Source organism: Dendrobates tinctorius, unplaced genomic scaffold, assembly GCF_039654945.1.
Source record: "Dendrobates tinctorius isolate UK_male_01 unplaced genomic scaffold, ASM3965494v1 ptg000230l, whole genome shotgun sequence".
Taxonomy (NCBI): domain Eukaryota; kingdom Metazoa; phylum Chordata; class Amphibia; order Anura; family Dendrobatidae; genus Dendrobates; species Dendrobates tinctorius.
The window spans coordinates 8,040,500-8,064,690 of NW_027361897.1; the positions used below are offsets into that span (position 1 = coordinate 8,040,500).

A 24,191-nucleotide genomic window follows, 5' to 3' on the forward strand; every position below is an offset into this window, starting at 1 on the left:
AGGCTCAGACGGTGTTAGGCCCAGTATGGATTGCACGTGATTGCACAAAGGTTAGAAAGGGTACCGTATCCCCGGATAACATGTATGGATAGCGTACACATTCAAAATATATGTCTCAGGAGGCAGGCTCAGATGGTGTTAGGCCCAGTATGGATTGCACGTGATTGCACAAAGGTTAGAAAGGGTACCGTATCCCCGGATAACATGTATGGATAGCGTACACATTCAAAATATATGTCTCAGGAGGCAGGCTCAGACGGTGTTAGGCCCAGTATGGATTACACGTGATTGCACAAAGGTTAGAAAGGGTACCGTATCCCCGGATAACATGTATGGATAGCGTACACATTCAAAATATATGTCTCAGGAGGCAGGCTCAGACGGTGTTAGGCCCAGTATGGATTGCACGTGATTGCACAAAGATTAGAAAGGGTACCGTATCCCCGGATAACATGTATGGATAGCGTACACATTCAAAATATATGTCTCAGGAGGCAGGCTCAGACGGTGTTAGGCCCAGTATGGATTGCACGTGATTGCACAAAGGTTAGAAAGGGTACCGTATCCCCGGATAACATGTATGGATAGCGTACACATTCAAAATATATGTCTCAGGAGGCAGGCTCAGACGGTGTTAGGGCAAGTATGGATTGCACGTGATTGCACAAAGATTAGAAAGGGTACCGTATCCCCGGATAACATGTATGGATAGCATACACATTCAAAATATATGTCTCAGGAGGCAGGCTCAGACGGTGTTAGGCCCAGAATGGATTGCACGTGATTGCACAAAGGTTAGAAAGGGTACCGTATCCCCGGATAACATGTATGGATAGCGTACACATTCAAAATATATGTCTCAGGAGGCAGGCTCAGACGGTGTTAGGCCCAGTATGGATTGCACGTGATTGCACAAAGGTTAGAAAGGGTACCGTATCCCCGGATAACATGTATGGATAGCGTACACATTCAAAATATATGTCTCAGGAGGCAGGCTCAGACGGTGTTAGGCCCAGTATGGATTGCACGTGATTGCACAAAGGTTAGAAAGGGTACCGTATCCCCGGATAACATGTATGGATAGCGTACACATTCAAAATATATGTCTCAGGAGGCAGGCTCAGACGGTGTTAGGCCCAGTATGGATTGCACGTGATTGCACAAAGGTTAGAAAGGGTACCGTATCCCCGGATAACATGTATGGATAGCGTACACATTCAAAATATATGTCTCAGGAGACAGGCTCAGACGGTGTTAGGCCCAGTATGGATTGCACGTGATGGCACAAAGGTTAGAAAGGGTACCGTATCCCCGGATAACATGTATGGATAGCGTACACATTCAAAATATATGTCTCAGGAGGCAGGCTCAGACGGTGTTAGGCCCAGTATGGATTGCACGTGATTGCACAAAAGTTAGAAAGGGTACCGTATCCCCGGATAACATGTATGGATAGCGTACACATTCAAAATATATGTCTCAGGAGGCAGGCTCAGACGGTGTTAGGCCCAGTATGGATTGCACGTGATTGCACAAAGGTTAGAAAGGGTACCGTATCCCCGGATAACATGTATGGATAGCGTACACATTCAAAATATATGTCTCAGGAGGCAGGCTCAGACGGTGCTAGGCCCAGTATGGATTGCACGTGATTGCACAAAGGTTAGAAAGGGTACCGTATCCCCGGATAACATGTATGGATAGCGTACACATTCAAAATATATGTCTCAGGAGGCAGGCTCAGACGGTGCTAGGCCCAGTATGGATTGCACGTGATTGCACAAAGGTTAGAAAGGGTACCGTATCCCCGGATAACATGTATGGATAGCGTACACATTCAAAATATATGTCTCAGGAGGCAGGCTCAGACAGTGTCAGGCACAGTATGGATTTGACGGCCCAGATTACACAGAGGAGGAGCAGGGAGAGGTAAAGATTGCAAATGCTGGGGCCCTGCCCAAGCAAGGGGGGCCCACTCGTGGGCGTCGGTACTGGCACTGGGCCCCTCATAGTACAGCGGTGTGTCTGACGGCGGGTGTGCACCACCACCGTCAGAGACACTTGATTGCACTATGAGGGACCCTGTGCCAGTGCCCACTCCCAAGAGTCGGCCTACCCACCTGTCCAGGGCAACGGCACTCGCGCGGTGTCGTACGCTAGGTGGTGACCCCGGCCATGGGGGGGGAGGCAGCACAGTTAGGGAGTTTTAGAAAGTGGCATATGTTGATGTTGGACATTCAGCTGATGCAAAAGGCGAAATAGGTCAAGTCCCAGGAAGAGGTGGACCAAAGCAAGCCATTTTTCTGTCACCCTATGTGTCATCAGGGGAAGGTGGGACAAAATCATTGGAAACCTATGCATGGTTCATTTTAATGAGGGTTAGATCATCCACATTTTGGGTTGACAGACGGGTCCTTTTTTCTGTCAGGATTGATCCAGCTGCACTGAAGACTCTTTCCGATAGCACACTTGCAGCTGGGCAAGCGAGCTCCTGTAAGGCATATTGTGCCAATTCAGGCCAGGTGTCCAGTTTAGCGGCCCAATAGTCAAAGGGGAATGACCTGTGTGGGAGAACATCGATATGGGAGGAAAAGTAGTTTGTAACCATGGTTGACAACTGCTGTCTCCTGTCACTTTCCATCGATGCAGTATTACCAGTTGTGTGAGCGGTATTTGAAAAATCAGTCCACAACTGGACTGTCATGAAACCCCTGTCTCCAACGCCACTTCTGCTGTGTGCACCACTAACACCTCTGCCAAGCTGCCCCCGGCCCGTACGGCTCGTGTGAGAACCATCACCGCTGCTGTGTGCTGGGAATGCCTCAAGCAACCGATTTACCAGAGTTGCTTGTTTATTAGCCAATATTAGGTCAAGGTTCTCCTGTGGCATGATGTTTTGTAATTTGCCTTTATAGCGTGGATCCAGGATGCTGGCCAACCAGTAGTCGTCATCGTTCATCATTTTGGCAATGCGGGGGTCCCTTTTTAGGATCCGCAAGGCATAATCTGACATGTGGGCCAATGTTCCCGGTGTCAATGATGCACTGCGAGTGCTGGTTGGAGGAGCACTTTCTGGCAAATCCACATCCCTCCAGTCACGCACAAACCCTGTACCAGACCTTGCCACGCCAACATTTTCACTTGCCCCACGAGATGCATTCTCCTCCCCTAAGTAATCATCCCCATCATCATCCTCCTCCTCCTCTTCTTCCTCCACCTCGTCCAGGAGAGGTCCCTGAGCAGACAATGGCTGAATGTCATCAAGGATTCCCTCCTACTCTTCCTCCTCATCAACATTGGCTGCAGACGCCTGCTCCTTAAGGTGCGTCAAAGTTTGCATGAGCAGACGCATAAGTGGGATGCTCATGCTTAGGATGGTGTCGTCTGCGCTTACCAGCCATGTGCATTCCTCAAAACACTGAAGGACTTTACAGAGGTCTTTCAGCTTCGACCACTGCACACCTGTCAACTCCATGTCTGCTCTCATAGTGCCTGGCCGTGTATCTTCCCACAAATGCATTATGGCCTGCCTCTGCTCGCACAGCCGCTCCACCATATGCAGGGTGGAGTTCCACCTTGTTGCAATGTCGATAATGAGGCGGTGGTTGGGAAGGTGGAGCAATCGCTACAGCTTCTGCTTACGAACGGAGGGTACAGGCGACCGGCGGATGTGCGCGCACAGTCTTTGCACCTTCTGGAGCAGGGCTGTTAACTCCGGATAATTTTTGAGGAAGCACTGCACCACCAGGTTCAAGGTGTGAGCCAAGCAAGGTATGTGGCTGAGTTTTGAAAGGGCTATGGCTGCCACAAAATTACGGCCGTTATCACTAACTACCTCGCCTGCCTCAAGATGTACACTGCCCAGCCATGACTCAGTTTGTCGCTTCAAGTACTCGGCCAGCACCTCGGCGGTATGTCTGTTGCCCAAACACATCATCTGCAACACAGCCTGCTGACGCTTTCCACTAGCTGCTCGATAGGGGGACACATCGTGTGCAACAGTGGCAGCTGCAGATGGAGTGCTCGTACGACTGCGCTCTGTGGACGAGCTTTCGCTTCTGGAGGAGGAGGAGGAGGAGGAGGAGGGTGGAACGCCTACAGCCAACTGTTTCCTATACCGTGGGCTAGGCAGCACTGTCCCACCACCGCTGTCCCCTGTGGACCCTGCATCCACCACATTAACCCAGTGCGCAGTGATGGACACGTAACGGCCCTGGCCATGCCGACTGGACCATGCATCAGTTGTGAGGTGCACCTTTCCGCTCACTGACTGCTTGAGTGCATGGACAATGCGGTCTTTCACATGATGGTGGAGGGCTGGGATGGCTTTGCGAGAGAAGAAGTGGCGACTGGGTAGGTAATAGCGTGGTACTGCATAGGCCATGAGTTCGCGGAAAGCTGTGCTTTCCACCAACCGAAAGGGCATCATCTCAAACGAGATTAGTTTGGCAATGTGGGCGTTCAAACCCAGTGTACGCGGATGAGAGACTGAGTACTTTCTTGACCTACTCATAGTGTCTGGGAGGGTGAGCTGGACTTGAGAGCTGCATATGGTGGAAGTAGCGGTGGACAGGGCGGACTGAGAGAGGGTTGATGATGGTGATGGAGTTGGTGTTCTTTCTGATGGCCTAGAATCAGTCTTTCGTTGATATAACAGTGGGATTCCCTGACTGCTGTGGCCTTGCAACGACACCTCAACATTTGCTGCTGTGCTAACCGGTGGGCTTACAGTGGGGGAAACAATGTAGCGTTGATGACTACCTTCGTTGTGATCAGTTGCACATGTGGCACTTGAGGTTTGGTGTTGTGTCCACGCTTGCAAGTGCATGCTGGTTAAATGTCTAAGCATGCAACTGGTATTCAAATTTTTCAGATTTTTCCCTCGGCTAAAGGTCTTTGCGCACTTCTTACAGATAACCTTGGCCTGATCATGAGGATTTTGTTCAAAAAAGTGCCACACTGCACTCTTCCTACTTTGGCAGACATTTTGCGGCCTAGCACGCTGTGATCTTTTGACCCTCTGGACAAGCTGTCCAGCAACTCTTTTGATGTTTGGAACCTGTCTTTGGTGTGCTCCGGGCCTGCCAGATAACAGCTGTTGCGATGTCGATGTCTGCTGTGGATGCTCCTCATCTGAGCTATTGGAAACAGCACCCTCTTCCCCCAATGGATGCCAATCTGGGTCAACAACTGGGTCATCCATCACCTCCTCTTCTATGTCATGTGCACCTTCCTCTGTGTCACCGTGTATGGTGGTATAGTGTGCGGGAAGGGGCACCTGAGTCTCATCAGGGTCAGAATCTGGCTCTGTACACTGCGAGGACAATGTAGTGCTCTGAGTGAATGTACCAGCAGAATCATCCATCAGCGGCTGTGCATCAGTGCACTCCATGTCAGATTCATCTTGGCCTGGGTAATTCACCATTTCACTTGATAATCCAGGCATGGTATGTGAAAACAGCTCCATGGAGTAATCAGTAGTATGGCATGCGTCATCCTTCAATCTTGGTTGGGGTGAAGGACACAAGGAAAGGTGTGGTTCATGAACATGAGCCTCCAATGACGACTCAGTGCTTTTACTTTTTACAACTGAAGAAGAGGAGGCGATAGAGCTGGAGGCTGAGTCAGCAATGTAAGACAAAACTTTTTCCTGATGCTCTGGCTTTAAAAGCGGTTTGCCAACTCCTAGAAAACTAAGCGTTCGAGGCCTTATGTAGCCAGACGATGACGCAGGCTCAACACCTCCTGCATTCGGTCCTATTTTGCTCTTGCCACTACCATCAGATCCACCACCAACACCATCATTACCAGCTGCCAACCCCCGCCCAATTCCACGGCCTCTTCCACCAGCCTTCCTCATTTTTGGTAGAAATGCAGACAAAATCCAACAAACTATATAGTATGTAAAACAAGGTACAAGGTGTCTATAGGACAGGGGAGATTTTGAATTTCAGGCCAAATCGCTAGCAGCAGAAGCAGTTTTTTGGTCTTCTTCCCTGCCTAACTCTCTCCCTACAGAATCAGCAGCAACCTCTCCCTATACTGAGATCGGCACACACTTTTGGACACTGGACACTTTTGGATTGTGTGAGGCCCACTGATATCTGAGCGCTATGTGACAGGCTCGATGGCACAGCTGTGACCTAAGTGACTAGAGGATAAGTGAGATTTTGAATCTCTGCACACACTTTTGGACACTGGACACTTTTGGATTGTGTGAGGCCCAATGAATATCTGAGCGCTATGTGACAGGCTCGATGGCACAGCTGTGACCTAAGTGACTAGAGGATAAGTGAGATTTTGAATCTCTGCACACACTTTTGGACACTGGACACTTTTGGATTGTGTGAGGCCCACTGATATCTGAGCGCTATGTGACAGGCTCGATGGCACAGCTGTGACCTAAGTGACTAGAGGATAAGGGAGATTGGATTGCTTTTAAAAAAGCAGTTTGCGGAGCAGTGGGTAAACAGCAATGCCAGCCTGTCAGGAAGCCTTAAAAGGCAGCCCAACAACCAACACCACTGATACACCACAATATAGCCTCCCCTTGCACTGCACACACAGTGACTGGTGTGTTGTGCAGGCCAAATTGCTATCAGCAGCAGAAGCAGTTTTTTTTCTTCTCAGCAGGACAAAAAAAAAAAATTGGGATTGCTTTTAAAAAAGCAGTTTGAGGCCCAATGAATATCTGAGCGCTATGTGACAGGCTCGATGGCACAGCTGTGACCAAAGTGACTAGAGGATAAGGGAGATTGGATTGCTTTTAAAAAAGCAGTTTGTGGAGCAGTGGGTAAACAGCAATGCCAGCCTGTCAGGAAGCCTTAGAAGGCAGCCCAACAACCAACACCACTGATACACCACTATATAGCCTCCCCTTGCACTGCACACACAGTGACTGGTGTGTTGTGCAGGCCAAATCGCTAGCAGCAGAAGCAGTTTTTTGGTCTTCTTCCCTGCCTAACGCTCTCCCTACAGAATCAGCAGCAACCTCTCCCTATACTGAGATGGGCAGAAGTAAGATGGCGGTCGGCGTGCACGCCCTTTTATACCCCCTGTGACGCCCACCAAAGCAAGCCAATCACTTGCATGCCCTTCTGAAAGATGGTGGTGACCCGTGCCTATGTCATCACGTTGCCCACAGTGTCCGTGGATCCTGATTGGCTGAAAAAGAGCGCAAAACAAACTTTTGAAATGCGACTTTGGCGCGTAAGTCGCCGACCTCGTGGCTGACCTCATCCTAGGGTCGGGTTTCGTTTCATGAAACCCGACTTTGCCAAAAGTCGGCGACTTTTGAATTTTTTCGACCCGTTTCGCTCAACTCTATCAACCCGTCTTCCATCCTGGCCTCGGGCATGACGACTTGATATAGTCTTGTCTATATTTCAATACATGTTGACCTGACTATGCCAGATATGGTTGATCTTCCAATCCCAAACTCATGGTGGAGGGCAGCATAAGACAGGCCAGTGGCCAGGAAGCGGAAGAACAACAGAAAAGGATGATTGTCGAATGCACATATTTACAAAACAAACAGGTCTATACATACCAAACTTGGTAAGATTTCAGAGCAAATAACACACACATCTTGCTTTGCACAATGAGTAAGTGATATTCAGTACATATTCCACACAACATTCGTGTCTGTAAGTTGAAACATATGTGGACTAAGATGAGGGCCTAAAACTTACTCCAAGAAGGCAAAAATTCAAACTTTGCCCAACACATCATGAACATAGAGAATGTGGTTGTGTAGTACATACCGTATTGTGAGTACAAGTCGCTCCTCTGCAGATATAGCTTTGTGCATCCTTGTATCCTGAAAGGTTATCCAAGGGCGCACTGTCTCCAAGAGTGTAGAAAATGTTGCAAGGCTCAGTATTGGTAGAATTTGACAGGATGCTCCCACAGAGAATAATAGAGGCGGTGAAAATGACCTCTTGTGAGTCGTTGCCTCAAAAGTGGATGGACCCACATGCGTCTCCTCCTCCGCGGATCCACTATCACAGGGTATGGTTGGCCAAAGCACCATGACAAAAGCCAGTTGAGGAGATTCTGCTCAGTTGTGTTGAAAGTCAGACTGTATGCCATGTTGCACATACCACAGCAACACACCTAGTGAAGGCAAGGTGACAAATGGACAGAATGGAGGCTGCCACCTGTTCCTGAGCCAATAAATACAGTGCAGGCTAATGTTTTAAATATTTATTAGGCCTCAAAACCGTTAAATGTCCATTTTGCAAGGCTGCGAGAAAATCTCGCCATACGGATTGCATACGGATGCCATACGGATGCTGACATGCGCAAAATACGCGACCGCACCTTGCTTATGGATGACATACAGAGCACTATTTAGGGGTCATTCATCCGTATTACGCCTGTAAACTACGGACCATATTTTGCGCAGGTTAGTGTGACTCCAGCCTAATTCTCTTTTTCACATGAATACCAATGTACTAAAATGATGTTCAAGATGTTGTTACTCCAAAGGGCACTATTCACAATCAAATAGTCCAGTATAAAAAAGTGAAATCTCAAGCACCAAAATCACATGTTCAACCATATAAAACAGTGCTAATGAGGATGGTTTTGTTAGTGCAAAGGACGCTGTTCACAATCAAATAGTCCAGTAACCACACGTTAAAAGCTGAAGCACCAGAAAACATGGGCTTAATAATTAGAGAGCAGTACCTGTAAAAGTGGTGCGATGAGCAATCCTCCTTCCAATAGGTGATATAAGTATAAAAATGTCACTATAGGTTGCAGCGTGTGGATTAAAACAATATAAATTAGTTGCAAGGGCTGTCTGTTAGTTTGGTCCTTGCCAATGTCCCTTAGATCCTTAAGTCTGCTCATTTTTACTGCTAAATATATTCCATTGATTAAAAATAGATAGATAGATAGATAGATAGACAGATAACCCTGAGGAAGGAATCCGTGGATTCAGAAACGCGTTGGATGTTTTTTGAGCCTCTCTGCTCTCCATAGCCAGTCACGTGAGCAATCACATGACCGTGACGTCACGCAAGGTCCTGTGTACCTTGCTGGCTACAGTCTGTGTGCGCCATTACTGCCCACCAGCTAGGGCAGGCGCCTTGCAGACAGGACGTCTGTTTCAAGCCGGGACAGGTCCATTACCCAAAGCATCTATTTTTCATTCTGTTAATCAGTGACTACATTCCTGGACTATACAAGGGACATTGCTACTTCCTCATAAGAATTTCTCCTCCACAAGACCTGTGCTGGTAAGCACTCCAGTGTTAAGCTGCTGATTTGTAATGCCATTCCTTACTATCTCATGGCAAGATTCTTCTATTCAACACATGACTGAATCCTCTATATGCTGCATGTGAATGTAAGTTTGAATTCACCCCTCTATATTATATCTCTCTGTGAAAGAGTCAAGGGGGTGGTTTCTGACTCTTAATGTTCACCTGCATTGCCCTGAACCTTTTTTATCTTCTCTGAGTGGAATATAGTTTTTATACAGACTTAATTTTGAGTGCAAATATTTAGTCAAGGGGGCGGTTCTGGACTCTTGGTGTTCACCTACCTTGCCTTGGACCTTTTATGTCTCCTCTGAGTGGAGTATAGTTTTTATACTGACCTAATTCTGAGTGCAAATATTTAACCAGGGGTGGATCCTGACTCTTAACGTTTATCTGTTTTGTTTTGAATTTTTAATATCTTCTCTGAGTGGAGTATAGCCTCTATACAGACACAACTCAGAGCGCAAATATTGAATTGTTTACACATTATTTATCTACTTGGATTAATTTGGTGGTAATTGTCCTAATATTTTGCTGCTGAGTAGTCTGTGGCGCTAGCACTGTCGGTCTGTTAATTTATTTTGAGATAGATAGATAGATAGATAGACAGATAGAGAGGTCATAGAGATTCTTATCAAACATGGTAGAATAAAGGAATGTTAAGATGTGTGGGCTATGTTGCTGGATAGTTCTGGTCTAACTCCATTTAATCTAACTAGAGAGCATGCTAATTCAAAGGTAATTTGAATTCATTATTTTACGCTATGACAATTTAACCCCTTCACGACCTTGGGAGTTTACCATTTTTGTGTTTCCATGTTTTGCTGCCTGTCTTCCAAGAGCCATAACTTTTTTTTTATTTGTTTGGTCAATATGGCCGCATGTTGTTTTTTTGCGGAAAGAATTGTACTTTTGAATGATACCATTAGTTTTACCATATGTTGTACTGGAAAATGGGAAATAAATTAAAAGTGTGCTGAAAGGCCAAAAAAGGTGCAATTACACAATTGTTTTCTTTTTTTTTGCCATTTTCACTATATGCTAAAACTGACCGTAGATTATGATTCTCCAGGTTGTTATGAGTTCACAGATAATAAACATGTATAGGTTCAGCTTATTTATGTGGTGAAAAAAGCGCAAAGTTCGTAAAAAAATGGCACCATTTTCTGAGATTCGCAGAGTGTCAATTTTTTGGATCTGGGGCTGGGTGAGGACTTATTTTTTGCTCGCCGAGCTGACATTTTTGTTGATACCATTTTGGTGTAGATACTGTCATGACTCTGGACAGGATGGTTTCCGCCTCCATCCTGGTAAGGTCAGGGTTATTTCTAGGTTGCCTCTCTTTGGTTCTGAGGCGGCTATTTAATGTTGGTAGTTCCTGGGTTTGGTGCTGGTGATACTTCCGTATACTCGGTTTGTGGGTGCTGACCCAGGTTACCTGTTCGTAACCGTTGTGCCTCTGTGCGTGTGAGCTTTGCTGTGTATGACCCAGTTTGTCCCTTGTCCCCTGACTTTTGCCTCTGTATCCTGCATTGTACTGCCCTGTCCTTCCTGGTTATCTGACCCCTTGGCTTGTCTCGGTTTGCTCTCTGTCTTATCCCTAGCTACCACACTCCCATTTGGCTTTTGACCCTTGGCTCTCCATTGACTGCATTAACGTTCTGTGCCCTGTATTCCGTGCTCTAGGCTGCTTTTCCTGTCCTCATGTGTGGTGACTCCGCCCCCCTGTTATCACGTGACTGTTTAGTCCCAGGTCCTGTGCTCACTGTTTAGTCTCGGGTCCTTGCGCACTGCATGCCTTGTTCCTCCGCTCCCTGTGATCAGTCCCGTGCCCCCTGATAGTGCCCTCTAGGCTGCCCCAGTGATACCATCAGTGTAATTACCATATACAATGTTTTACCTGCCTGTTTTTGCATTTTATTGCAATGTTGCAGGGACTAAAAAATGCAATTCTGGCCTTTTTTCTTTTTTTCTCATTACATCACTTACAGATTGGATTAATTATTTTTATATTCTGATAGATTGGGCGCTTCTGAAGACGACGATACCAAATATGTATTTTTCTTTTTTATTGAATGGGGAATGAGTTGAACTTTTATATCTTTTTTAGATTTTTAAAAACTTTTTTTACTTGCTATGTGTAACTAAAATGCTCAACTGCTATGTTCGGTGCCAACTGCAATCTGGCAATGACAACCACAGGGGTCTCCGGCAGACCCTGGGTTGTCACACCAACCCATCGGTGCCCTGTGGTCATGTGACATGGGTGCCGATGGGTGTGTTCTATGATGCACTTCCGGCGTGAGCATGTTAAATGTCACTATCAAAGATTGTTAACAGCCACGGGTGGATCGCGATTCCACCCGCATTTTTTAGAGGATGGAAGGGGGGTCACGACCTGCGATGTTAATGGATTAAAGGACAAACTTATTTTTTGCATCTTCCCTTGCAGATTTAACCATTTAAAGGCCACTGTCAATGTTTGATAGTGACGTTTAAATGTAATGTAACACGCACTAGTGTTTGCATGAACCAACTTCCACTGGTTTCTCTGTGAATCACTGGGTACGATGGATAGCAACCAGAGGCTTATTGCAATAAAAATGTATCAAAACATCTCATATACTCCATCATTAAATCATGATCTAAGGATAGTTTCACAATAATGTTACCGGGCGCAGCGTAAGGCCGCCACTAAGCTCTGCCCCCAGCCGCGTCCCCTCCGGTCAGCTCCTCCACTGATCGCATGATGAAGCATGCGATCAGCGTACCCTATATTTAGCGTTGGGTATGCTGGCCGTGCGCTAGCATGATTTTGCCGGTGCTTGTGCCCCTTTGGCATGCGCCAAACGCACTGTGCTGCATTTTTGTGCCCTCGGCATAGCGCCAAAATCATGCCATCACACGGCCAACGTACCCAATGCTAAATATAGGTTACACTGATCGCATGCAGCATCATGCAATCAGAGGAGGAGCTGACCAGAGGGGGCGTGGCCAGGGGCGGGGCTTAGCGGCGGCCCTGCGCTGCGCCCGGTAACGCTAGTGTGAAACTAGCCTTACTGCACAAAAATTGGCCTAACACAGCTCAATCGACTAAAAGAATAAAAATTTTACGGGTCTTGAAATGGGACTTTTCTTATGCATTATCTTTGGTTAATAACTATAATAAACTATAAAACTAGGCTGTTCTACACTATTATAGTTTATCAACTAATTATTCAAAATTAACAATTTTTAAAGGGCCAAGAAATATACATACATACCTGACAATATGATAAATAATTTAAAAAAGTTCTTTGATTTTTATTGGTTCTTTTCAAGTAAAGTCACAGTTACTTTGCTGATAATTTATGCATAGTATTATAAAATGTCCACTTGATATTTATATCTTCACTCATTTTCAAAGTGTTATGGCTTTCCTTTGACAAATCCAGTTGTTTGGACTTTTGCAATTCTCGGAGTTATATCTAGTTGATCCTAATACACAATGGTTTTCTTTAGAAATGATTTTGAAGTTGAGCCTTTTAAGGAAAAGGAGACACAATATCAACAAGAAGATTGGCATTTAGTAATGATAGAACACTTTGCAGGACAGCTGTGGCCAATAGTTTGTAGACTGAGACACATTTAATTCAGTTTCTGCAATTCCCCCTGACATGCTGGATATCAGCTTCTGGACCAAATCCTTTTTGTCGATAGACCATTTTTGCATATTTAGTGCTTGGTATTTATCTCAGTTTCTGTGTTTTTGTTTGTCCACCCACTTTTTGAGGCTTGACCAAAGGTTCTCAATTGAATTGAGATCTGGTGACTTTCCTGGCCATGGGTCTAAAATTTCAATTCTGTGTTCACTGAGCCTCTTAGTTATCACATTTGTCTTATGACATGATGCTCAATCATATTGGGATAACCATTGTTCATCACTAAATTGCTACTGGATGGTTGAGAGAAGTTGCTCTTGGAGGATGTTCAGTGTTCTTAGACCACCTTCTAAAGCTACTGATTTGTTTTAATAATTGAATCAGTATGACATAGTGATATCAGCTAATTTGTCCTTGTTAACACAGTTAGCTCCTGAGCTAAAGAGAAAATCAATAATATTGTGTAAGAAGGAAACGTTGTGGCTAGAGATGAGTGACTTTGCCTCCGGGAAGGTCGAGTTGGGTTTCGGACCACCTGACTTTACCAAAAGTCGAGTCGAACGAAATCGGCCGACTATAGGCAAAAGTCGGAGTTCCGACTGAAACCCAACCCCAATGCAAGTCAATGGAGAATAAAAGTTTTCAGTGAGTGGAGTTCAGTAAACACACCTACAGTGCCCATTTCAATGGCAACAACATCAATTCTTATTACTTAAGCTTGTCAACCTTAATTTACTTTATAATAATAGTAACACATTGAAAACTGGGGGTTATTTAGCTAAAGTTGTGGGGGGGGTACAGCCCAGTTAGGGAGGTGAAAAAACTGGCATATGTTGAGGTGTAGGCTGGACGTTCAGCAGCTGCAAATGGAGGAATTGGAGAAGTCGGAGGAAGAGGAGGACAAAGCGAGCCGTTTTGCTGGCAACCTATGTGTCATCAGGGGAAGGTGGGACAAAATCCTTTGAAACCCAGGCATGGTTCATTTTAATGAAGGTGAGATCACCTACATTTTGGGTCGACAGCCGGGTCCTTCTTTCTGTCTGGATTGATCCAGCAACACTGAAGGCTCTTTCTGATAGCACACTACCAGCAGGGCAAGCGAGCTCCTGTAAGGCATATTGTGTCAATTCAGGCCAGGTGTCCAGTTTACAGGCCCAGTAGTCAAAGGGGAATGAACTGTGAGGGAGAACATCGATAGGTGAGGAGAGGTAATTTTGAGCCATAGTTGAAAACTGCTGTCTCCTGTCACTTACAATCAATTCACAAAGGAAAAAATTTTTTGTCAGCTCACCAAACCGTAGCAAATGCGAAGTCAGGAGGAATGCAATCAATCCTGGGCGGTGCAGGGAACTTGGATTCCGGAAAATCTTGTAGGCACGATACTTAGGAGATGTTCCAGCAACTTCGACCAAAGGATGGTTAAAATCAAAAGACTTTATTCCAAAAAAATGATTAAAAACAGAATAGATGCATAAAAAACATATGGTTCACCAATGTGGCAGACGCTTACGCGTTTCGGACTAGAGGGTCCTTACGCATAGCTTAACATCTTACAAATAAGCATATACCTATATACACTTGCTGGCTGAAGTAAAGTGGGAGGGAAACAAAATGGGCGGAGGTCCACAATAGCATGAAGGGAGGATTTTCTCCACCATACAAAATCTTACAATCAATTCAGTATTATCAGTAGTGTTGAGCGATACCTTCCGATATCATGAAATATCGGATCGGATTGGATCGGACCGAAACCCAAAAAGTATCGGATATCATCGATTCCGATACAGGAAACCAATGCAAGTCAATGGGACAGAAATATCGAAAATAAAATAAACCCTTTCTTTCCTTGTAGGTTAATTCTACATGAAGAAAAGCAACTAAGAATAATGTAGAATGTTTTGGGGGAGGTGGAGGAGACATTAAAGGCATAGAGGTTTAGCCCAATCAAATGGAATAGCAGGAATAATTTTTTTTTTAAGACGTTCGAAGTTACAAAGATATTGACTATGTTAACCATTTTTTATATTTTATCAGATATGTATGTTTCACTACTTCTATGCTATTCACCTTTGTTTTTACTTCTCCCACACTTTCTCCTTCATGATCCTCAGCAGCAGCAGCATCTTTTTCATCAACTTCTTCTTCATCTTCTTCATCTTCTTCTTCTTCACCTTCTTCCCATTATTCTTTTTTTTTACATTCTTCATATTCTTCTTATTCAACTATTATTCTTACTAATATTCTACTTCTTCATCTTCTTCCTATTCTTCTTCATCATATTCTTATTTGTGACAGGCATTCCTGTAGTTGTTATTTATAAAAGTTTTAAGATTACAGCTTCCCTTCTGCCTGTCACAAAAGATGTACAACAGGATTTGTCCGCGTTCAGTTTGGCCTGCAGCAGCAGGCATTTTCCAGGGGCACCACAAGGAGGAACGGACTCACCCCCATACACTGCTTAGTCTTCTTCTGCTTATAATTTAGATAATATCTTTTGCTCTGATTTTTAGTCTTATGCTTAATGTTCTTCTGCTTTTTGTTCCTCTGCTTCTTGGTCTTCTGTCTCTTGTTGTTCTGTATCTTAGTGCTTGTCTTCATGTTCTTTGTCCTCTTGGTCATCTTCTTCAGGGTCATCTTTTTGGTGTGGTCTTCAGGGACGTCATCAGGGAGATCCAGAGTGATTACCAAAAACCATTTAAAAAAGTTTGAACTTGGAAATGTAGCAGAAGGTACAAGAAGGCTAAGGAACTGCCGAGAACCAGCTGACGGTACTGGAACCCGGAGGGGCAGCAGAAGGAACAAGAGCCAATGGCACTACCGAGGACCAGCTGACGTTACTAGAACCCGGTTACTAAGCAGGAGGTACCTGTGCTAGAAAGCACTGCCATGGACCAGCAGATGTTGCTGGAACTCGGATACGAGATGGAGGCACCTAAGCCAAAGGAACTGCCGAGAACCAGCTGACGATGCTGGAACCCAGAGGGGCAGCAGAAGGAACAAGAGGCAATGGAACTACCGAGAACCAGCTGACGGTGCTGGAACCAGGATGGGTAGCAGAAGTTACAAGAGCCAATGGCACTACCGAGGACCAGCTGACAGTACTGGAACCCGGTTACTAAGCAGGAGGTACCTGTGCTACAAAGCACTACCAAGGACCAGCAGACGTTGCAGGAACTTGGATACCGAGATGGAGGCACCTAAGCCAAAGGCACTGCCGAGAACCAGCTGCTGGTGCTGGAACCCGGAAGGGCAGCAGAAGGAACAAGAGCCAATGGAATTACCGAGGACCAGCTGACGGTACTGGAACCCGGTTAGTAAGCAGGAGGTACCTGTGCTAGAAAGCACTACCAAGGACCAGCAGATGTTGCTGGAACTCGGATACCGAGAAGGAGGCGCCTAAGCCAAAGGCACTGCCGAGAACCAGCAGACGGTGCTGGAACCCGGATGGGTAGCGGAAGGTACCCATGAAAAACAAAGCTGCAAGGCCGCAAGCCGGCCGCAGTTACCGATACCCACAGTCTTACAGGGGGTGCTTGTCCTATTGGCACTACGGAACCAGCCTTTATTGCCAGAACCTGCAGCCCACATAGGAAGCACCTAAACTGCAGGCACCATATAGTCGGCTAACCTGACCGCAACACGACAGGACAATGTATTGGTGCCAAAGTGACGATGACACTTCCCGGAAACAGCTGATAGTGCTGGAACCTGGAGAGGCAGCAGAAGGAACAAGAGCCAATGGCACTAGTTGTGAGTTCATTTTCCCCTTCATTACTCAGGCCCGAGGAACTCCCTCTTCTGGTAAAAGAAGGTAGTGAGCCTGATTGTCAAACACCTGAGGCTGATGATTGTGACTGGCTGAGTGGAGTTACGGACTGGATATAATGCTGCCGACGCCCTTCTGCCCTGCGGGTGATTTCTCTGTGGGATCCTTGGAGACCAGTCTGAATTCCTGCTCCTCCAAAGCTAAGTTTGCTGTTTGGCCTTTTGCTTTTGTGCTTTGACTTTGTTTTTGCTTTGTTTTTCTGGATTTCTGCCATTCCCTCCTGGGGTATTCTGAAAATACCTTAGTGCTGATTCAGTTTTTGAAGCCTAGCTGCTTCAGGGCCTTTTTCATATCAGCTGGTTGGCTTATGTCTTTGATAGGGTTTTGGCAGATTGCAGACAGCAGCCTTCCTGTCCTTTCCTATCTAGGTAGTTTTGGGGCCCCGTCTTTGCTCAGTCTTTCTTTCTGTCTGTGTTAGTATTTTCATCTTGCTTCACCGTCATTATATGTTGGGGGCTGCCTATTGCTTTGTGGTCTGCTCTGGGGCTGTTTAGATTTCCCCTTTCTTTCTTTCGGCCTATGTATTTCTCCGGCTGTGATCGAGGGGTCTAGGGCATCGTAGGAACCCCCCACGGCTACTGCTAGTTGTGTTGATAGGTTCAGGGGTCTGCAATCTGATAGTTGCCAACTTCTCTGGTTTTCTGGACTTAGCTTGTATTTCTGCTTTTGCCTCCTACGGTGACTCATTCATAACAGAATCACCCGCCCTACCGCAGATTCTAGGGTACTCAATAGCAGGAAAGAATTGTAAAAAAAAAAAAAAAAGTGTGTATATTTTTTCCTCTATATCTCTGAGGCCGTAGGGGAAATTTTTTTTTTCTCTCAATGGAAATAAAGCAATTGTCTGATCGTGTGGAGCAGCTCGCTGCGGAAGTGCGGGGAATTTCCGCCTACCTTGCTCATTCACATGCTGCTGAACCAAAGATTACTACACCTGATGTATTTTTTGGGGATCGGTCTAAATTTTTGAATTTCAAAAATAATTGTAAATTATTTTTTGCCTTGAAGCCTAACTCATCAGGGAGCTCCGCGCAGCAGGTTAAAATTGTCATCTCTTTGCTGCGTGGCGATCCCCAGGATTGGGCGTTTTCTTTGAAACCAGATGATCCTATTCTGACTAATGTGAACGCATTCTTTCAAGCTTTGGGGTTGTTGTATGACGAACCTAATGCCATTGATCAGGCTGAAAAGACCCTGCTGGCATTGAGCCAGGGTCATGATTCTGCAGAATTGTACTGTCAAAAAGGTGGGCAGTACTTACTACCTGGAATGATAATGCCTTGGCTGCTCTCTTTCGGAAGGGGTTGTCAGAAACCGTAAAAGATACTATGGTGGGATTTCCTGTTCCCTCTGGTCTTGACGATTCTATGTCATTAGCCATTCAGGTTGATCGGCGTTTGCGCGAATGCAAAGCTACACGAGAGGTGTTGCCACCTGTTGAACAAATGTCTGAACCTATGCAATGTGATAGAGTTTTTTCCAGAGAGCAGCATCAGGAGTTCAGAAGGCGTAATAAGTTGTGTTTTTTCTGTGGAGATGCCTCGCATATTATTTATGTCTGTCCCAAACGTGAGAAACGCTTTGCACACACGTTTTCTGTTGGGGGTGTTCAACCTAGGTTTCTTCTGGCTATTACTCTGATCTGCTCCCTGTCCACATTTTCCGCCAAGGCATTTGTGGATTCGGGAGCAGCCCTAAACCTAATGGACTTGGATTTTGCTAAACGTTGTGGATTTCCGATGACACCTCTGCAGACGCCTATCCCTTTGAGGGGAATTGATGCTACTCCTTTGGCTAAAAATAAACCCCAGTTTTGGACCCAGGTGGTAATGCGGGTCGCCCCAGACCATCAAGAAAATTGCAGATTTTTGGTGTTGCATAATCTGCATGATACTGTTGTTCTGGGGTTTCCCTGGTTACAGATTCATAATCCAGTTTTGGATTGGAAATCTGTGTCTGTGGTGAGTTGGGGTTGTCGGTGTGCCTTTAGTGAGGCTCCGGTGTTTTCCACCTCTCCTCAGTCACATGATGTTCCTGATTATTTGGCGGACTTTTATGATGTATTTAGTGAGAATGAGTCTGCGTCTCTGCCTCCTCATAGGAGTTATGACTGTGCAATTGAACTGAGCCCGGGGTGTAAATTTCCCAAGGGTCGGCTCTTCAATTTATCTGTACCCGAGCACGAGGCTATGCGATCCTATATTAAGGAGGCGTTGGAGAAGGGTCATATTAGAACATCCTTGTCACCCTTGGGTGCCGGTTTTTTTTTTGTAGCCAAAAAGGATGGATCATTAAGACCTTGTATTGATTATCGTGCCCTCAACAAAATTACTGTTAAATATCAGTATGCGTTACCCCTGATTTCTGATCTATTCTCCAGAGTTAAAGGTGCTTGCTGGTTTACCAAGCTTGACCTCAGGGGGGCGTATAATCTTATTCGCATTAAGCATGGGGATGAATGGAAGACGGCGTTTAATACTCCGGAGGGACATTTTGAGTACCTGGTGATGCCTTTTGGGCTCACTAATGCCCCTTCTGTCTTCCAGTGCTTCATGAACGATATTTTCCGAGATTTTGTCGGTAAATTTTTGATTATCTATCTGGATGATATTTTGATCTTCTCCAAGGATTGGGATTCTCATGTGGAACATATTCGGACTGTGTTCCGGATCTTGAGGGAGAATTCCCTGTATGTCAAAGGATCTAAATGCCTTTTTGGAGTACAGAGGATTTCTTTTTTGGGATTTATTTTGTCCCCGTCAACTATTGAAATGGACCCGGCCAAGGTCCAGGCCATTCACGATTGGGTTCAGCCCACTTCTTTGAAGGCCCTCCAGAAGTTTTTGGGTTTTGCTAATTTTTATCGGAAATTTATAGCAAAATTTTCTAGTATTGCCAAGCCATTGACTGATTTGACTAAAAAGGGTGCTGATGTGTTAAATTGGTCTCCGGAGGCTGTTTCTTCCTTTCAGGAGTTGAAGCAAAGATTCACCTCCACCCCGGTTTTGCGGCAACCTGATGTCTCACTTCCATTCCAGGTAGAGGTGGATGCTTCTGAGATTGGTGCAGGAGCTGTTTTGTCCCAAAAGGATCCTGTAAAATCTAAAATGAATCCCTGTGCTTTCTTTTCCCGAAAGTTCTCTCCATCTGAACGTAACTATGATGTGGGGAATAGGGAACTGTTGGCCATGAAATGGGCATTTGAGGAGTGGAGATATTGGTTGGAGGGAGCTAAGCATCAAGTCGTGGTCCTCACTGACCACAAGAATTTGATTTACCTAGAGTCGGCTAAGCGCTTGAACCCTAGACAGGCTAGGTGGGCATTGTTTTTTACACGTTTTGATTTTGTGGTTTCTTTTCTTCCTGGAACCAAGAATGTCAAGGCAGACGCCCTCTCTAAGAGCTTCCTTGCTGATTCTCCTGTGGTGACCAAGCCTGCTACCATCTTAGGCTAAGGGGTAGTTCTTTCTGCCATCTCGCCCGATTTGAGACGTGCTCTGGAAGAGTTCCAGGAGGACAAACCTGGGCGTTGTCCCAGTGGAAAGTTGTATGTTCCTGGCCAGTGGAAGAAGAGAGTGATGTCTGAAGTTCATTGCTCTGCTTTGGCTGGTCATCCAGGTATTTTTGGTACTAGAGGATCTGGTGAGTCGGTTTTTTTGGTGGCCCTCCTTGTCTCGTGATGTCAGGAATTTTGTGCAGTCCTGTGGGACGTGCTCCCGGTCTAAATCGTGTTCTCACTCTAGTGGGTTGTTGATGCCTTTGCCTGTCCCCAAGAGGCCATGGACCCATATTTCAATGGATTTCATCTCTGATATGCCTGTCTCTCAGGCATATCAGAGATCATGTTCTCTAAGATGGTTCATCTTGTACCACTCCCTAAGTTGCCGTCTTCCTCTGAGTTGGTGCCCCTGTTTTTACAACAGGTGGTTCGTTTGCACGGGATTCCTGAGAACATTGTATCTGACAGAGGAGTGCAGTTTGTGTCTAGATTTTGGAGAACTTTCTGTTCCAGGCTGGGAATTCAGTTGCCCTTCTCCTCTGCTTTTCACCCTCAGACCAATGGGCAGACAGAGAGAACAAACCAGACCTTGGAGTCATATTTGAGATGTTTTATTTCTGCTGATCAGGATGATTGGGTTTCATTTTTACCCTTGGCCGAATTTGCTTTGAATAATAGAGCTAGTTCTGCCACTTTGATGTCACCTTTTTTTTGTAACTTTGGGTTTCATCCTCGATTTTCTTCAGGGCAGGTGGAGCCCTCTGCCTGCCCAGGTGTTGACACTGTGGTGGAGAGAATGCACCAGATCTGGGACCAAGTGGTGGATAAGTTATCTCTCTCCCAGGAGAAGGCCCAGCGGTTTTCCAACCGACATAGGACCATTGGTCCCCAGTTTAAGGTTGGTGATATGGTGTGGTTATCATATAAAAATATTGCTATGAAGGTAGCTTCTCCTAAGTTTAAGCCTAGATTTATTGGACCTTACAAGATTGTGGAGATTATTAATCCGGTCTCTTTTTCGTTTGGCTCTTCCTGTCACATTTAAAATCCATAATGTGTTCCATAAATCTTTGTTGAAGAGGTTTGTTGAACCTGTTGTTCCGGGGGTGGCACCTCCAAACCCTGTATTGGTTGAAGGTAACATGGAGTATGAGGTAGAGAAAGTACTAGATTCCCGTCTGGCTAGACGGAGACTCCAGTATTTGGTTAAGTGGAAGGGTTATGGTCTGGAGGATAATTCCTGGGTCTCCGCCTCTGATATTCATGCCAAACGATTGGTGCGTGCCTTTCATCGGGCTCACCCTGATCGCCCTGGTGGCATAGTTGGGGGTTCGGTGACCCCTCCTCAAGGGGGAGGTACTGTTGTGAGTTCATTTTCCCCTTCATTACTGAGGCCCGAGGAACTCCCTCTTCTGGTAAAAGAAGGTAGTGAGCCTGATTGTCAAACACCTGAGGCTGATGATTGTGACTGGCTGAGTGGAGTTACGGACTGGATATAATGCTGCCGACGCCCTTCTGCCCTGCGGGTGATTTCTCTGTGGGATCCTTGGAGACCAGTCTGAATTCCTGCTCCTCCAAAGCTAAGTTTGCTGTTCGGCCTTTTGCTTTTGTGCTTTGACTTTGTTTTTGCATTGTTTTTCTGGATTTCTGCCATTCCCTGCTGGGGTGTGCTGAATTCATTTAGCTCTGTCTTCTGAAAATACCTTAGTGCTGATTCAGTTTTTGAAGCCTAGCTGCTTCAGGGCCTTTTTCATATCCGCTGGTTGGCTTATGTCTTTGATAGGGTTTTGGCAGATTGCAGACAGCAGCCTTCCTGTCCTTTCCTATCTAGGTAGTATTGGGGCCCCATCTTTGCTCAGTCTATCTTTCTGTCTGTGTTAGTATTTTCATCTTGCTTCACCGTCATTATATGTTGGGGGCTGCCTATTGCTTTGGGGTCTGCTCTGGGGCAGTTTAGATTTCCCCTTTCTTTCTTTAGGCCTATGTATTTCTCCGGCTGTGATCGAGGGGTCTAGGGCATTGTAGGAACCCCCCACGGCTACTGCTAGTTGTGTTGATAGGTTCAGGGGTCTGCAATCTGATAGTTGCCAACTTCTCTGGTTTTCTGGACTTAGCTTGTATTTCTGCTTTTGCCTCCTACGGTGACTCATTCATAACAGGCACTACTGAGGACCAGCTGACGGTACTGGAATCCGGTGACTATGCAGGAGGTACCTGTGCTAGAAAGCACTACCAAGGACCAGCAGACGTTGCTGGAACTCGAATACCGAGATGGAGGCACCTAAGCCAAAGGCACTGCCGAGAACCAGCTGACGGTGCTGGAACCCGGATGGGTAGCAGAAGGTACCCATGAAAAACTACATTGCAAGGTCGCGAGCTGGCCACAGTTACCGAAACCCACAGTCCTAAAGGGGGTGCTTGTCCTATTGGCACTACGGAACCAGTCTTTATTGCCAGATCCCACAGCCCACATACGAAGCACCTAAACTGTAGGCACCATAGAGTCGGCTAACCCAACCGCAACACAACAGGATGTGACATCAGCGGCCGAGCCCACCGATGCCTCATCAGTGGCGGCATCCGCCGCTGCCTCTCCCAACCGACCCTCCTCCATCAGCGCACTCTCTTACCCGGCCTCCCGCTCTGCTGTATCCCCGTGCTCTGTCCTTAGGCCGCGGGCGCGCGCCCGCCCGCTCTCTTCATCCAGCGGTGGGCGTCGCTGAAGGCGGGGCATGCTACTCACTTCCTGGCTATTAGGTATTTCAGGCATCCTCCCTATGAGAAAGACGCCTGATGATTGTGTGGCATTCCCGCACTCTCTGGCCGCTATAGTTCCTCTATAGTACACCTGCCTTGTGTCTCACTCAGTTCCCCTCTGTCTGTCTCAGCCTCGTCCTGTCCGTTCCTCTCTCCCAGTGCTTCTCCTGTCTATTTTCTGGTTTACTTACCTACAGGTCCCCCTCCTCTCTTCCTGGGCTTCCCTTCCCTCCTTGGTTCCCTGTCCTCTGCCCGTCCGCTCCTATATTCCCTCCCGTGGCTTCCTCCTCTGTACTCCTTCGCCTCTTGTGGCGTAGTCTTGCTACCTTACAAGTAACTGCTGCCTGGTTTCCTCGCTCCGGTACCCTGGTCTCTGTCCGGTATCTCTGCCCTCTCTCTGTCCTAGCTTGTCCCTCGACCCGTCCCTCTTGGTACCGGCTGTCGCGGTTCTGACCCCTGCGGTCCTGCCCCTAACGATCCCTGTATAGGGGTCGGTCATCACCTGGCGCGCTCGGCCCAGGGGCTCCAGATCCGCGACCCAGGGGGTCCACTCTCGGACGTTGTCGGTTCCTGAACATCACACAGGACAACGTATTGGTGACAAAGTGACGTTGACACCTCCCAGAAACAGCTGGCGTGCTGGAACCAGGCTGGCCAGGAAGGAGTACCTGTGCCAAAGACACTTCTGAGCAGCAACTTGTGGTGTTGGAGCCCAGGGATTACAGTTCAAGCAGAGTGGAGGCAGAGTCCTAATTGGATCAAGTTTAAAATTTGTAGTTGCGTGAGTGTGGACAGAGCAGGAGAAATTGCCGGACACACAGCTGGGGATCAGCTGACATTACTGAACCCCAATAACACTGGAGCATATGTTGACTGTGCAGATGGCACTTCTGAGCAGCAACTGGCGGTGTTGGAGCCCAGGGATTACAGTTCAAACAGAGTGGAGGAAGAGTCCTAATTGCAGCAAATTTAAAATCTGTAGTTGTGTGAGTGGACAGAGCAGGAGAAATTGCCGGACACACAGCTGGGGATCAGCTGACATTACTGAACCCCAATAACACTGGAGCATATGTTGACTGTGCAGATGGCACTTCTGAGCAGCAAATGGCGGTGTTGGAGCCCAGGGATTACAGTTCAAACAGAGTGGAGGAAGAGTCCTAATTGCAGCAAGTTTAAAATCTGTAGTTGTGTGAGTGTGG

At 46.4% G+C, this 24,191-nt stretch overlaps 1 protein-coding gene across 1 annotated transcript in view; it reads right to left on the reverse strand.

Annotated features, from left to right (window-relative positions):
• Positions 1–12,557: 12,557 nt before the first annotated feature.
• The window catches only part of LOC141059699 (natural killer cells antigen CD94-like), a 61,789-nt gene continuing 50,155 nt past the window's right edge, over positions 12,558–24,191 (reverse strand). Inside the window, exon 7 of the mRNA XM_073555819.1 lies at positions 12,558–12,790. Coding sequence (XP_073411920.1) covers positions 12,670–12,790 — 121 coding nt within the window. The 3' untranslated portion in view covers positions 12,558–12,669. The remainder of the gene's footprint in view (positions 12,791–24,191) is intronic.